Source organism: Podarcis pityusensis (genome assembly GCF_964106645.2).
Source record: "Podarcis pityusensis genome assembly, chromosome: 1".
NCBI lineage: Eukaryota > Metazoa > Chordata > Lepidosauria > Squamata > Lacertidae > Podarcis > Podarcis pityusensis.
Window position 1 is genome coordinate 7183558 of NC_138028.1, and position 13708 is coordinate 7197265.

The 13708-nt window shown below is 41.4% G+C and overlaps 1 protein-coding gene across 2 annotated transcripts in view; it reads right to left on the minus strand.

Moving 5' to 3' along the window:
• The window catches only part of PELI2 (pellino E3 ubiquitin protein ligase family member 2), a 71990-nt gene that overhangs the window by 38491 nt on the left and 19791 nt on the right, over window positions 1-13708 (minus strand). Inside the window, exon 2 of one of the 2 annotated variants that reach the window (XM_080990108.1) lies at window positions 4168-4297. In XM_080990108.1, coding sequence (XP_080846234.1) covers window positions 4168-4297 — 130 coding nt within the window. Of the gene's footprint in view, window positions 1-2474; window positions 2565-4167; window positions 4298-13708 lie in introns of those variants that run through there. The other variant, XM_080990109.1, reaches the window with a different exon arrangement.

Genomic DNA, 13708 nt, shown 5'->3' on the forward strand with positions numbered 1-13708 from the left:
TTCTTAATTTTCCTAAAATTAATCCAGAATGCGGCAGCTAGACTGGTGACTGGGGGCGGCCGCCGAGACCACGTAACACCGGTCTTGAAAGACCTACATTGGCTCCCAGTACGTTTCCGAGCACAATTCAAAGTGTTGGTGTTGACCTTTAAAGCCCTAAACAGCCTCGGCCCAGTATACCTGAAGGAGCGTCTCCACCCCCATCGTTCTGCCCGGACGCTGAGGTCCAGCACCGAGGGCCTTCTGGCGGTTCCCTCATTGCGAGAAGCAAAGCTACAGGGAACCAGACAGAGGGCCTTCTCGGTAGTGGCGCCCGCCCTGTGGAACGCCCTCCCATCAGATGTCAAAGCAATAAATAACTACCTGACATTTAGAAGGCATCTTAAGGCAGCCCTGTTCAGGGAAGCTTTTAATCTGTGATATTTTACTGTATTTTTTGTTTCTATGGAAGCCGCCCAGAGTGGCTGGGGAAACCCAGCCAGATGGGCGGGGTACAAATAATAAATTATTATTATTATTATTATTATCATCTTAATTCCTCATTTTGACAATACACATGTACAAAAGAGTAGAATTTGTTGTATCTGATTCCCAAGAGAATAACCCTACAACATGGAACTGTGGATATGAAAAAAAAATCACCCCAAGTAGTTATACATGAAGAATGCTGTGTTCTCAGAGAGCTGTGCACTCCACCTAAAAGCGTGCAGCAAAGAACTTGAGTAAGAAATATTAATGCAGCAGCAGCATCTATCCAAATCACCTGATAACATCAGAAACATTTACCGTATTGGTCTGAATATAAGCCGCACCCGAATATAAGCCACACCTTTAAAATTGAAGGGGGGGGGAGACAATACCCAAATATAAACCGCTCCCTTAAAATAGTGCAGGCACTCACACCCGTTCCGTTTTACCGTATGACTATTTCAGCAGCGATATCGTAAAAGCCAATTTTTGTAATGTCACGAGTTTAAGCCGCACTTTAGCTTTTCACGGTAGGAATTTGGGGGGGATACAGTATATCAGGCAAGGAACTTCTTTATATACAACTCCCATTTCCTCAGAAATTACTGGATCCTCAAATGTGCTCTTCAGGGGTCAAGTTGTAATCAGTGCCTGTTCACTATTAAGACTCTACCCCCTCTACCCCCCCCCCCAAAAAATACACCCACTCACTCTGAACAGTACTCACACTTGAAACGGGAAATCCACAATAAGCTTATTGCCATTTGCTTCATATGTACACATCCCAAAGGATTTCTAGTTCTCTTAACCAGTTCTTTAATTTTTTTGTGGTACTTTTCATTCTTTCTTCTTGCTTCCTCCACTCCCTTTCAGACAATATTCCATCACTTGAACTCCTAAGCAGACTGCAAGATGGTCTTGGACTTACATAATAATAATAATTTATTATTTATTATTTATACCCCACCCATCTGGCTGGGTTTCCCCAGCCACTCTGGGCAGCTTCCAACAAAACACTAAAATACAATAACCTCTTAAATATTAAAAGCTTCCCTAAACAGGGCTGCCTTCAGATGTCTTCTAAAAGTTTGATAGTTATTTTTCTCTTTGACATAATAATAATTTATTATTATTATGCATCAATCTAGCAAATTCTGTTAACAGAATGTCAGAAAGAACCCAGAGTCCAATAAGGATGAGATTTCCTGGTGTAATTGTCCCTATATAAGCATGGCGAAGCTAGGAAGTGAAAGGTGTAGAGTCGTCCAGGGGTGTGGGGAGAAGAGAACCAACTGGATTTCAAACAGGCACCACATTTTGGGCTCTCATTCATGCGCAATGGATTTTCTCCTTCCTTGCTGTCCTTCTGCCAGCAGGAGAAGACTTTCTTGTTCCAACACTGTTTGGGGAAGAGACTGCTTTTCATGAAAGGGCTGGTTCCATGCTGTTTTTATTGTAATTATTTGTATGAGATATAGATAGATGATTGATAGATAGATAGATAGATGATAGATATAGATAATTCTATTAATGTTTAATTGTTTTTTAATTATTCTCCTTCTGCATGTTTTTAGCTGTAAGTTGCTCTGAGTCAGGGAAAACGGCAGAGTATTATTAATAATAATAATAATAATAATAGCCTTTTATCTGTGAGAGTAGGTTTTCTGGTGCATTCGCCTTATATCAGAACTGCTAAAAAATATATCATTTCCCATAACATCACAAAGATTTATTCTTTATAAAGAACATTCCATCAATTCTGGAAATCTATATTTTCTTCTATCTGAATTCACAAATGTACATACAGTTTACATATCACAGATTTCAGATCATCAGTATTTTTTTTCTTTCCAGGATGCAGATATCGGCATTTCCATCGCAAACATGGTTCCTCTACAGAGTGAATATCATACAGAACCACTGTGTATGTTCCATAAATAGTTTGCTATTATTTGGCTCTTTGGAGGTCTTGTTTTATTGAAAAGCAAACTAAAATAACATCTTACATTAGGAATGGCCAAGTTCAGCAAGTACGCATGGGGAAAGAGGAGGTATGCTTTAGATTCAAGCTGCTCGGCCATATTGTGAATTTCCTCACACCAGTCAGCTATAATGCAGTCTGCACTAGGGGAAACCCAGAAACTCTCCAGTCGTTCCTCAACTGTGACATCATTACGGAAGTATAGGCAACGTCCCATGGAGAAAAATTCTGCTCATGGCATCATCTATGTCTTAACAAAATTACCAGATAAGGTTTCTAAAGATGAAGGCGGACACTGCAAAGTTCCTTTTCGTTAAGCAAGTAGGTATTAAGAAAAGCAGGATATGAATATAAGAATAAACCAACAATAGTTAGTCATCTGCTAAACCCCTACAGCAGAGGAACTGAGGATTCCCCTATTTCAGCTCATCCTTTCAACAGAAGAGCAGTGTCTTCCAGTGACTGCAGAATACCATGCCAGATCATGTTTAGACAGCTATTTTTTTTCTTGAGCCTTTCAGTTTTAATCTAAACTCCTCCCAATGGCATTACACAAACAGACAGCGGGACAGACCTCTAAACTCCTCTGCACCTTCTAAGAAGGAGCCCACCTTTCCTGTCTGCTCTTAGTAAGATGAGAAATAAAAAATACTTGCAAACATGTTTAGATCCAGCATTTGAATTTTATTGTGAAAAACATTCAAAATTTATGAAGTACAGCTGGCTGTTGCATGGACTCGTAACATTCCAATAGCTATTATTAAATTGCCATCACGGTATAAGAGTGAATAGCTTAATTTGTGTACTCAGTTTCACATCCACATTGTTCCTTCATTTAGACTATCTTTATGTGTCCTTAAATCTGCGGTGATCCTCTCTTAATGCAATATAGTTGCCTAGCAGATGGATTGAGAGTATTTCAGATTTGGGGATACTATAATCAAATTCTGTGTGTCTGGGCAACAAGGTATTTTGGATTTTTCCAGTCCACTATCCACTGTCATTCAGACACAACCAAACACAATCAGCTTTCCAAGTCCCTGTCCACATGGCTTTTGCCTTGGGTATCAGAGACTTGGGCAGGATTTTAAAGAGAAAACATAAAACTCAACTACACTGATGAACTGGTCTTGCAAAAAGATATATCAGAAAGAAAGAAAAATATTCCTTAGTTTACAGTAGTGATATATTAGCTAAGTAGCGCATGACAGGGAAGAGAAATATAAACTGTATAACTAAGTAAATTCTATATCTTGTCAAACAAAAAAATTAACCATGAATTGGGTTTTCAGTAAGAGGAGTGGGGTCTGGCTTTGGTTAACGATTTGCTATGAGAGAATGCAGAACACTATTCTTGATGGAACCGAAAACATCTTCTCAATGAACAACTGCAAAAGAAGATACAGTACATATCTAGAAAGGCAAGCAAATGGCAAGGCAGAAAAACACAGGAGAGAGGGATTCATCTAACCAGCCCCATCAGCAGAAGCCCTGTACAAGGACTTCTGCTTATTCAACAGAGCTCCCTTCTCCATAAAAGAGAGAGAGAGAGAGAGAAATCCAAGAAAAGCATGCAGTGGGAGGAGAAGGGAATCATTCCATTGGGCAAACTGCAGTGATCTCAAATGATTGGAAGACTGCGATTGAATTCCATCCCTAATCACCAATACTCTGCAAGATCAGCATCCTTTTGTAGTCTCAGAGACTTAAGTGCTTACCTTAGATGCTTGAGGTGTTGAAATCACATGAACTGTGCTGGGTTTGACGCCGTTTGCTTTGGGTCTCTTATAGAGAGCAAACCTGCTTTTCCTACGCCCCCTATCACCATTAGGGAGGGAGCCATTGTACCTAGGAAGACAAATGCAAAAGTTATTTGAGAGACTGTTTTACGTGTAGTGGAAAAGGAAGCTGAAAATCATAAAGACGGCAGTGAGAGATGCATGGTCTAAGTCAGGCTTCCTCAACCCTTGGCCCTCCAGATGTTTTGAGACTACAGGTTCCATCATCCCTGACCACTGGTCCTGCTAGCTAGGGATCATGGGAGTTGTAGGCCAAAAACATCTGGAGGGCCAAGGCTGAGGAAGCCTGGTCTAAATCATAGATTCCTAAAGTGTGGACTGTGGACCACCTGTGGTATGCATGCAAACTTCATTCAGATGGCTCATGGTATGTTTGTGGGTTTGTGGCTAGGGGATGGGAGATGGCATATCCAGAGTATTAACTATTTATATAGATTTTAAATTGCATTTTTGCTGCTTCTTTTGTTGTATTACAATCTGAATTCTATAAATTTGAAATGGTAATACATGAGAAATAAAACAAGTAATAAAAATGCAATTAAAAATTATACAGGATCCAGCAAAGTACATTACATTTGCTACAGCGGGCAGAAAAATCATTACGTGGTCCACCAAGAGCCTCAGCAATGTTCAATGGCCCATGAAGAACAAGCCTGGGAACCACTGGTCTGCTTCTATGGAAATGGAAGTACTCCTTCCATTTTCAAGCCATTTGTTAAGCTGGTTGGCATTCAGGATCGTACAGACTACTGTTCACAAAGGTTGTTGCTATTCTAAGTACAAGATTTTGCTTAATTCAAGTACTGTGTCTAGTTAAAACAGAGCAGAAGTTGCAGGAGACAGCTAATGCTTGCCAACAAAAGGCTTCAAAATTGCCCAGCCAGCCATACCAATATGAAAGCTCATGACATGCTGATTTAGCCATATCTGTTTAGCTAATCGAAAGCTCATCATGGAATAATGTTTCCAAAATCTCCCACAGGCACTCATCTGTCTGACACCAGCTCAGATATAGCCCAAGAATAACCCAATTTCAAGAGAAATATGACTTTGCTGCTTTGTGCTGAGAACTCCACGCTATAAATTACTTAGAACCAACACTTTGCAGTAGAGTTTTTAAAACCGCACATTCCCTTAGTTCTTGAATAACATTCAGTTTTTATTATGAATTTTAAGCACAGGAGCTGATTTCAATAAGCACAAAACCTTGTTGTTGTTGTTCTTATTATTATTTGAATTTATATACCACCCTAAACCCGGAGGTCTCAGGGCAGTTCACGGAACAAAATCAAAATATAAAACCACAAAATATATAATCAAAATAAAAACAACAACCCAGTAACCCAATATGACTCAAGTCCCCCGTAACAACAAAGTGTAAACTTAGCTATGTAATGATAGAATCCTAGCATTCAGTCCTGAAAGGAGTAATTACCAGTGGAAATTCTACATTCATATTTATACACACACCATGTCCCAGCAACAAAACACAAATCGAGCCACTCATTGGAATAAATGGGGCTGCTGAAGCTGGCACATATTACCCGCATGTAAACCATCCTGCCCATCAACAGTCTGCTAGTTTAGCCCTGTCTATTATTATATTCGCACAATTTCATCACTCTTTACTATAGGAAGAGTGTAGACAATTATGTCACTTTCACTCCCCTTCACTCATCCTACAACCCAGTTCTTACAAAAAACAACAACTGTCAAAACACAGTGATGCTAAATGTAAACACTATTTATGAATTAGCCCTTGCTGTGTCATATTAAAATAAAAAGTAGCCCTAAATTTATCCTCAACTCATAGCCTTGCACACAAATGAACTGTGTTTACACACAGTAAGATGTTCAATGCTTCTTCTTTTTGTCTTTCACTCTGCAGCAGTTATTCAGGGAATGTAGATAAAAAGCTCCACTGCATCAGGCAGAAAAATTATTAAGAGAAACAAGATGATGCATTTAGCACTTAAAGGACCTTCACAGTATTTCCATAAAAGAAGCAAGTTAAACTGAATGGAGTGCTGAAGAACACAACCTAAGAACGTAAGAAGAGCCCTTTAGATCAGGCCAACCAATGACACATCTACAAGCAGGACAAAAGCACTCTGCCGACTTGTGATTCCCAGCAACTGGTATAAAAGAGGAATGCTGCCTCTGACCATGAGGGTAAAGGTAAAGGGTAAAGGGACCCCTGACCATTAGGTCCAGTCGTGGCCGACTCCGGGGTTGTGGCGCTCATCTCGCTTTATTGGCCGGCGTACAGCTTCCGGGTCATGTGGCCAGCATGACTAAGCCGCTTCCGGTGAACCAGAGCAGCGCACAGAAACGCCGTTTACCTTCCCGCCGGAGCGGTACCTATTTATCTACTTGCACTTTGCCGTGCTTTTGAACTGCTAGGTTGGCAGGAGCTGGGACCGAGCAATGGGAGCTCACCCCATCGTGGGGATTCGAACTGCCGACCTTCTGATCAGCAAGTCCTAGGCTCTGTGGTTTAACCCACAGTGTCACCTGCATCCCTTGACCATGAGGTTAGAACACTGCTATTATGGCTAGTAGTTACTGACAGACTTGTGCTCTGTGATTTTGTCTAAACCTCTTTTAAAGTCACCCGGGTTGGTAGTCATTATGGCCTCCTGTGGGAGGGAGTTCTATAGCCCATAGTTCATGTGCTGCATGAAGAAGTACCATATTTTTCCGTGTATAAGACTGGGTTTTTTTCCTTAAAAAGAATGTCAAAAATTAGGAGGCGTCTTATACTCTGGGCCACCTCCCCCATTTTCTTAAATCTGAGTCCCCCAAAATAGGGGGTGTCTTATACATGGGGGCGTCTTATACATGGAAAAATACAGTACTTCATTTTATCTATCTTGAATCCTCCAACATTCGAACAACTGATTCACAGCCATCTTTCATTGCTGCAAATTCCCACTTTATCCATTTCTTAGTGTGTGTGTGTGTATCCTGCTTTATCGTAAAAGTCAAAGTGGCTAACAAAGCATTTGTTTTTAATCATCAGATAGACCAAGAGACACACAGTGGAAGAATGTAAAATAAATAGTTCTTCAAAGAGGAACTCTTTCCCCACCAAAGGCGTAGTAACTGTAGCCAACTGGACGATGACCAAAGGGTGACTAATACTAAAACATGGACAAGTACAGAGAAATGTAAGTGGAAATATACAAAGAAAGAATGAAAATGTTGTCCCCTGAGGTAATTATCAGACAGCAGTTTCCTACAAGGATTCTGCAGTGACAGTCAAAACAAAATTGGATGGTGGGCCGATGGGGGCACACAGCCCGGGCTGAGAATGTTCCCAAATAAGGAACTATGTAGGCACAGAATCAACATGTATGACCACACCAAAACCATGAAGTAGAACAGAGAATAACCCATACCACAGAGCAGCAAAACAGATTTGACACTAATACCTTCTTAAATAGCCATGGTTCTGACTGTGACATTCAGACTTAAGGCCAGACTGTTTTTTCAATGTGGATGTGCTCCTTCCCAAGAGATTCTTCCCACACCGCTCTGGTAATATGTGGATAGGGTCAACTGAATCATCACTTCCCATTCAAATATTGATGGACTGGGAGAAGACAATATTCAGGGTAGAAAAGAACTATAGGACTGGTCCTAGTCTTGTATTTCCAAGATATGCAAGTCACTATAAAAGTAAAGGTAAAGGGACCCCTGACCATTAGGTCCAGTCGTGACCGACTCTGGGGTTGCAGCGCTCATCTCGCTTTATTGGCTGAGGGAGCCGGCGTACAATCATGTGGCCAGCATGACTAAGCTGCTTCTGGCGAACCAGAGCAGCGCACGGAAACACTGTTTACCTTCCCACCAGAGCGGTACCTATTTATCTACTTGCACTTTGACGTGCTTTCAAACTGCTAGGTTGGCAGGAGCAGGGACCAAGCAACGGGAGCTCACCCCGTTGCGGGGATTCGAACTGCTGACCTTCTGATCCGCAAGTCCTAGGCTCTGTGGTTTAACCCACAGCGCCACCCGCATCCCTTCACAAGTCACTATAGCAGCATGAGAAAAAAGGCAATGAGATATGGGCTCAAACTATGAAAGTTTTCCACTTGCTTTCCACATACTTTGATGTTGGTCTAGCTATGATTCCCTAAAACAATACAGGACTCAGAATTATACTTAGGCAAAGCAAGTTCCATCTCCTTGGCCCCAACTCCCTTGCCTCAGAAGACACGCTGTTTGGCAATTGCCAGGAAGGAAAGACTGCTTCCATTATCAGCTGAGTGATATCCTGCAATTTAAGACAATCTGGTGGGAGCTGCTGCCTGGTATGACCAGGAAAGGACAATGAAGGCAGGAAATGCTGCATGAATAATCTTAATCCTATAGGGAAACCTTGTAATTTCTGTTACTACACTACAAAATTGAAGAACCTGTGGCCCCTCCAGATGTTGCTGGACTTTAATTCCATTAGCCCTGACCATTAGGCTGGATACGATGTTGATGGGCCAACAACATCCAGAGGGTCGCAGTTTTCCCATCTCCACTGTGCTAGATTTTAGCATGATTTTACTTTGAGAACATTTCGTAAGCTGCTATGAGAGTGCCTCTTGAGGCTGCAAAGCAGATTAGTATTCTAAATAAAATATCACTTAACTGAGCTATCAAAAACCACTTTGCAAGTAATGCCATTGCTGACGACATTTCACATTCAAAACCAGAAAGGTATGAAACAACAACTCCAGGCATCAACTGGTTAGATAATGCCTTGAGTTGTGAAAAATCATATGAAATCATTTGAATAATTTTTGATTAAAGTAGTTATAGACGGGAAGTCTACAAAAAAACAACAAAAAACAAACCAAAAAACCCAGCAGCCCCTGCAAAATATGCAGGCAGGTTTCAGCTTGCAAAAAGAAAAAAGTCAATCTGATATTTCAACTCAACCCAAAACTGAAGCTTCTGAACATTCCACTTACTGATTAGGACAACATTCTGTAAACTCTGAATTCAGCCCCACACTATAGGTAAATACAGATGTAAGTGAAATACACAAAAGATCCCATAACTAACATTTTAAGCTTACCTTTTTGCTATACCTGTTCTGCAGAAAAGTTAGCACAACCAATCTTTTATATATAGTAGTAATTCTTAATCTGAGCACACTACTTTTTTTTTTGCAGTAACTGGAGCAATGAAACCACCCCATTTTGAATTCTTCTTACTCCCTAAAGCCCAAGTATTCTCAATTCTACTTAGAGTCTTTATTGACATTGATGTCTTCTTTTTATCAGTACAAGCTACAGATTTTTTTATAAAAAAAGTTGTCTGGAAGGCCTGCAGCTGCTAGCAAGCTTTAACATTTGGTCCTTTGTGGAGTGGTTTTAAAAAATAGCAGTACAACAAAACACCCTACTGCTGGCTTTCATATGTCATTAATGTTGGAATGACATCTATCTAGCTTATAATTTAAAGAACTACTAAAAGCGTTTAAGCGTTCAATTATGCAAGGCTTTTAAAATTCACAACCATTTGAGGCTATGCCCAGCTATTTATAGGAAGGGATACTCTGTTCACCATTTCAAAAGATCAAACTCTAGTTTGTTATGCAGCAAATCAGTAATGGAAGGCCATAACATTGTTGTATTGTGTCCATCATTAGTCCCTATATATAAAGATCTATGGCAGCCCAACAAGTTTGGGTGAAACTGTTGTTCTGAGTGAGGTTTAAGCATATGAATAATGTGTCCACACATTCTTAGAAGAGGAACATTAGTATCTTCTGACCCTTTTCTAAACCACCTCCCAATGTGCACACATCACTCTGTAGAAACTTAGGCATGTTCCATTTGCACTGCAGATAGACCTAAATGCATCTGATCAATTACCTTATTGCTATGTGTTCTGTTAAAAGTTGGATTTATAAAATCCCGCTTTTTAAATTTGCCCACACTACTATGAAAACTCCTGAGAGGTTTTTAATCACCCCCTGTAGTAATGGGAAATGCCAGTTTATTTATTATAGCTTTTTAAAAATATTATTCTGACTACAGATTCCAATCAGCGAAATAATGATTGGAGAAAGGAGGTTTTTCACCTGTATGTGATGTTCTTTAAAGGGTCGTCTGTGAAGTCACACAGATCGGGATACTGCTCTTATGCTGACTGTCCTTTGCAACCTACCTAGCACTCAAGCTGAGGAGCTAGCACTCAGGCTTCTTCCCTCAAGAGGAAACTTTTCCTCCTCAAGAGGTAGGAAGTTTCTGTTGCATTCCTTCATGACCACCACAGGAATACCCCTTGTAAACATGGGAGGTGCTAGCAACAGAGATGGAGAGTGGGTTTGTGATGTAAGTTGGTAATGAGCAAACTGCATTTTCTTCATCAACATCTTTTTGAGAGGCAACATAATACAGGATGGCAACCCTGCAGCGGAAGCCTTGAACAGGAAAACATACTGCTGAGTTTGGCTCTATCACTGACTATATCTGCCGCTTTCATGTCCAAAGTGTAGCATTTTACAAGGGGTGGCAGGATGGATCAGGTAGTTTAGTTGCATAGTTGTGGAATAAATATGACATTGCAAGTAAGGGACAAGAGAAGCAGCCATGCCTCTAAATAACCTTTGAGAATACAGTGGTACCTCTGGTTGCGAACGAGATCCGTTCCGGAGACCTATTCGCAACATGAAAAGCCCGCAACCTGAAGCGCCATATCTGCACAGGTGCACAGTGCTTGTGCGCATGCACGAAGTGTGATTTAGCACTACTGTGCATGCGCGAGCAGCAAAACCCGGAAGTAAACCTTTTCGGTACTTCCAGGTCGCCGCGGGAGGCAACCTGAAAAAACGTAACATGAAGCAAACGTAACATGAGGTATGACTGTACATGAGAGATTCTCCTAATACCAGAGGTAATATTTCTGGGTTAGCGGAGTCTGTAACCTGAAGTGTATGTAACCTGAAGCGTATGTAACCCGAGGTACCACTGTACCAGACTTTTAAAAGACATCTGAAGGCAGTCCTGTTTAGGGAAGCTTTTAATGTTTAACAGACTATTGTATTTTAATATTTTGTTGGAAACCGCCCAGAGTGGCTGGGGAAACCCAGCCAGATGGGCGGGGTATAAATAAATTATTATTATTATTATTATTATTATTATTATTATTATACAACAGCATCGAGAGCTCATTACCAACTTCTGGCTGGTGCACAAACTATAACCATTACTGGGCAGCGACAGACTTCTCATGGTCATTCATATATTGGTATCCTCATGATCAGACAACTGTAATGATCTGTATGTGGAGGTACCCTTGCACCTGATTTAGGAGCTGCAGCAAGTAGAAAATGCAGCTGCTAGACACCCCCAGTTTTACACATTTTACACTGGTGTTGAAAGATTGGCACTGGCTGCATATTAGCTAACAAGTTCAAGGTTTTGTGACTGACAGGATACTCAGGAGCACAAGAAGCTAACTTATACTAAGTTAGACCACTGGATATATCTAGCTGAGTATTGTCTACACTGACCAGCAGCAGCTCTCCAGGGTTTCAGGCAGAGGCTGTCTCCCAGTCCTACCTGGAGATGCTGGGGAATGAACCAGGGGCCTTCTGCAGGCAAAGCAGATGCTCTGCCAATGAGCTGTGTCTAAGAAATAAATTCGTTTCAGAAATTAACACAGCAGGGTTCTAAAAGCATTTCCATAGTCTGAAGAGGGACTATGAATGCACACATCTCTAAGATAAGGCAGATAATTACTGTAGGAAAACACCCTTCTCCGTCACTCTATGCACTGTAGAGAAAAAGAGCAGGGAAGAGGGGATTTAAAACCATTTAACTGAACTACTTTGGCAAGGCTCTGCTCCCACCACAGGAAGCTGTAATCTGAAGAGCTGGTGCTTCCCATCGTGGTTAATTATAAAAGGAAAAGAGACTGTGCAAAAGGCAACTGATAACTGTGGTAAACAATGGAGGCTATTTGTGGAATAAAAAGTAAAAGTCTTGACCACTCCACATCAACAAGGAACGCCAGAGTCTCAGCAACATCCTTCATAAGCATTCACATTTTAAAAACAAAATGATCTGGAACACAGGCTTTGGAGACAAGGCAGTGCACCACTGGCCCATGCAACTGCAGGATGTCGGCATACACACAAGTGTGGGAAACAGATCTCCAATAAAACTCAAGCTCCCTTCACCCCCTTCACACGTGGGTGCTGCTCGCCCGGTGGCCTGAATTGTGCCATTGCATTTTTCAGCATTGATAGTGGAAGTACATGCAGAAGACCTAAGTACAAGAAGCTGTCCTAAGTATCTTCACAGAACTCTGAACTTCACTCACTTCTGCATAGTGACAGCACTGCGCTGTCACTATTTCATCACTTAACCCAGAAAGTGCACCGGTCCAGACAGGGCAACTGGCACGTGCATCAGATTCTTCCCATGAAAATCAAGCAGCCACCAGAAAGAACCATGCTCACAAATGGTAACATTCTATGTTTAATTCAAACCCTGGTGCTATGGACTGGGTGGGGGAAATGGGAGGGTTTGAGTATCATAAGCAAACAAATTCTCAGCAGCTTTCAGTACCATTGACCATGATATTATTCAGCCTGCTCTAGTTGGGGTCACAAGCCCTATGACAGAGAGGGTCTGTAGTTTAGGGTTCCTCCTGGATCCATAATAATAATAATAATAATAATAATAATAATAATAATAATAATTTATTATTTATACCCTGCCCATCTGGCTAGGTTTCCCCAGCCACTCTGGGCAGCTTCCAACAAAAGATTAAAATACATGAATCCACTGCTTTTACCTGAGGCACAGACAGCCGGGGGACACAAAGTACATTCCATCAGTTTAGGCTGATGACCCAACTACAACACTATCTGGGTAAGGATTTCTGACAGCAGTAATCTGTGTTATGGTAACGTAATGATTGGATTACTGCAGGGTGCTTTACGTGAGGCTGCCTTTGAAGACTGTCCAGAAACTGCAGCTAGTACAGAATGCAACCACCCAACTGCCAAGTCTCTAGGCAAGCCAAATATAACACTGACCCTGCCACAGCTGCACTGGATGCATGCCTATTTTCAGGTCCAGTCCAAAGTGATGGTTTTGACCTATAAAACCTTGTAAAGCTCAGTATTCCAAAATGCATCTTCTGATATGAACCTACCAAGGCCCTTTAGTCTTCAGCCGAGGGAAGTGTAGAAGATGGCAAAAGAGAGAGAGGGCCTTTTCAGTTGTAGCTCCCCTCTTGTGCACCATAATTAACATCCTTCAGGTATCAGGTAAAATACAGTGGCACCTCGTGTTATGTACTTAATCCGTTCTGAAACTGCTCGTAACATGAGGCGTGCTTTCTCTAATGGCGCCTCCCTCTGCTGCCGCGCCGCCGGAGTGCAATTTCCGCTAGCATCCCGGGGCAAAGGTCGCAACAAGGGGCATCTATATGGTATTGTATT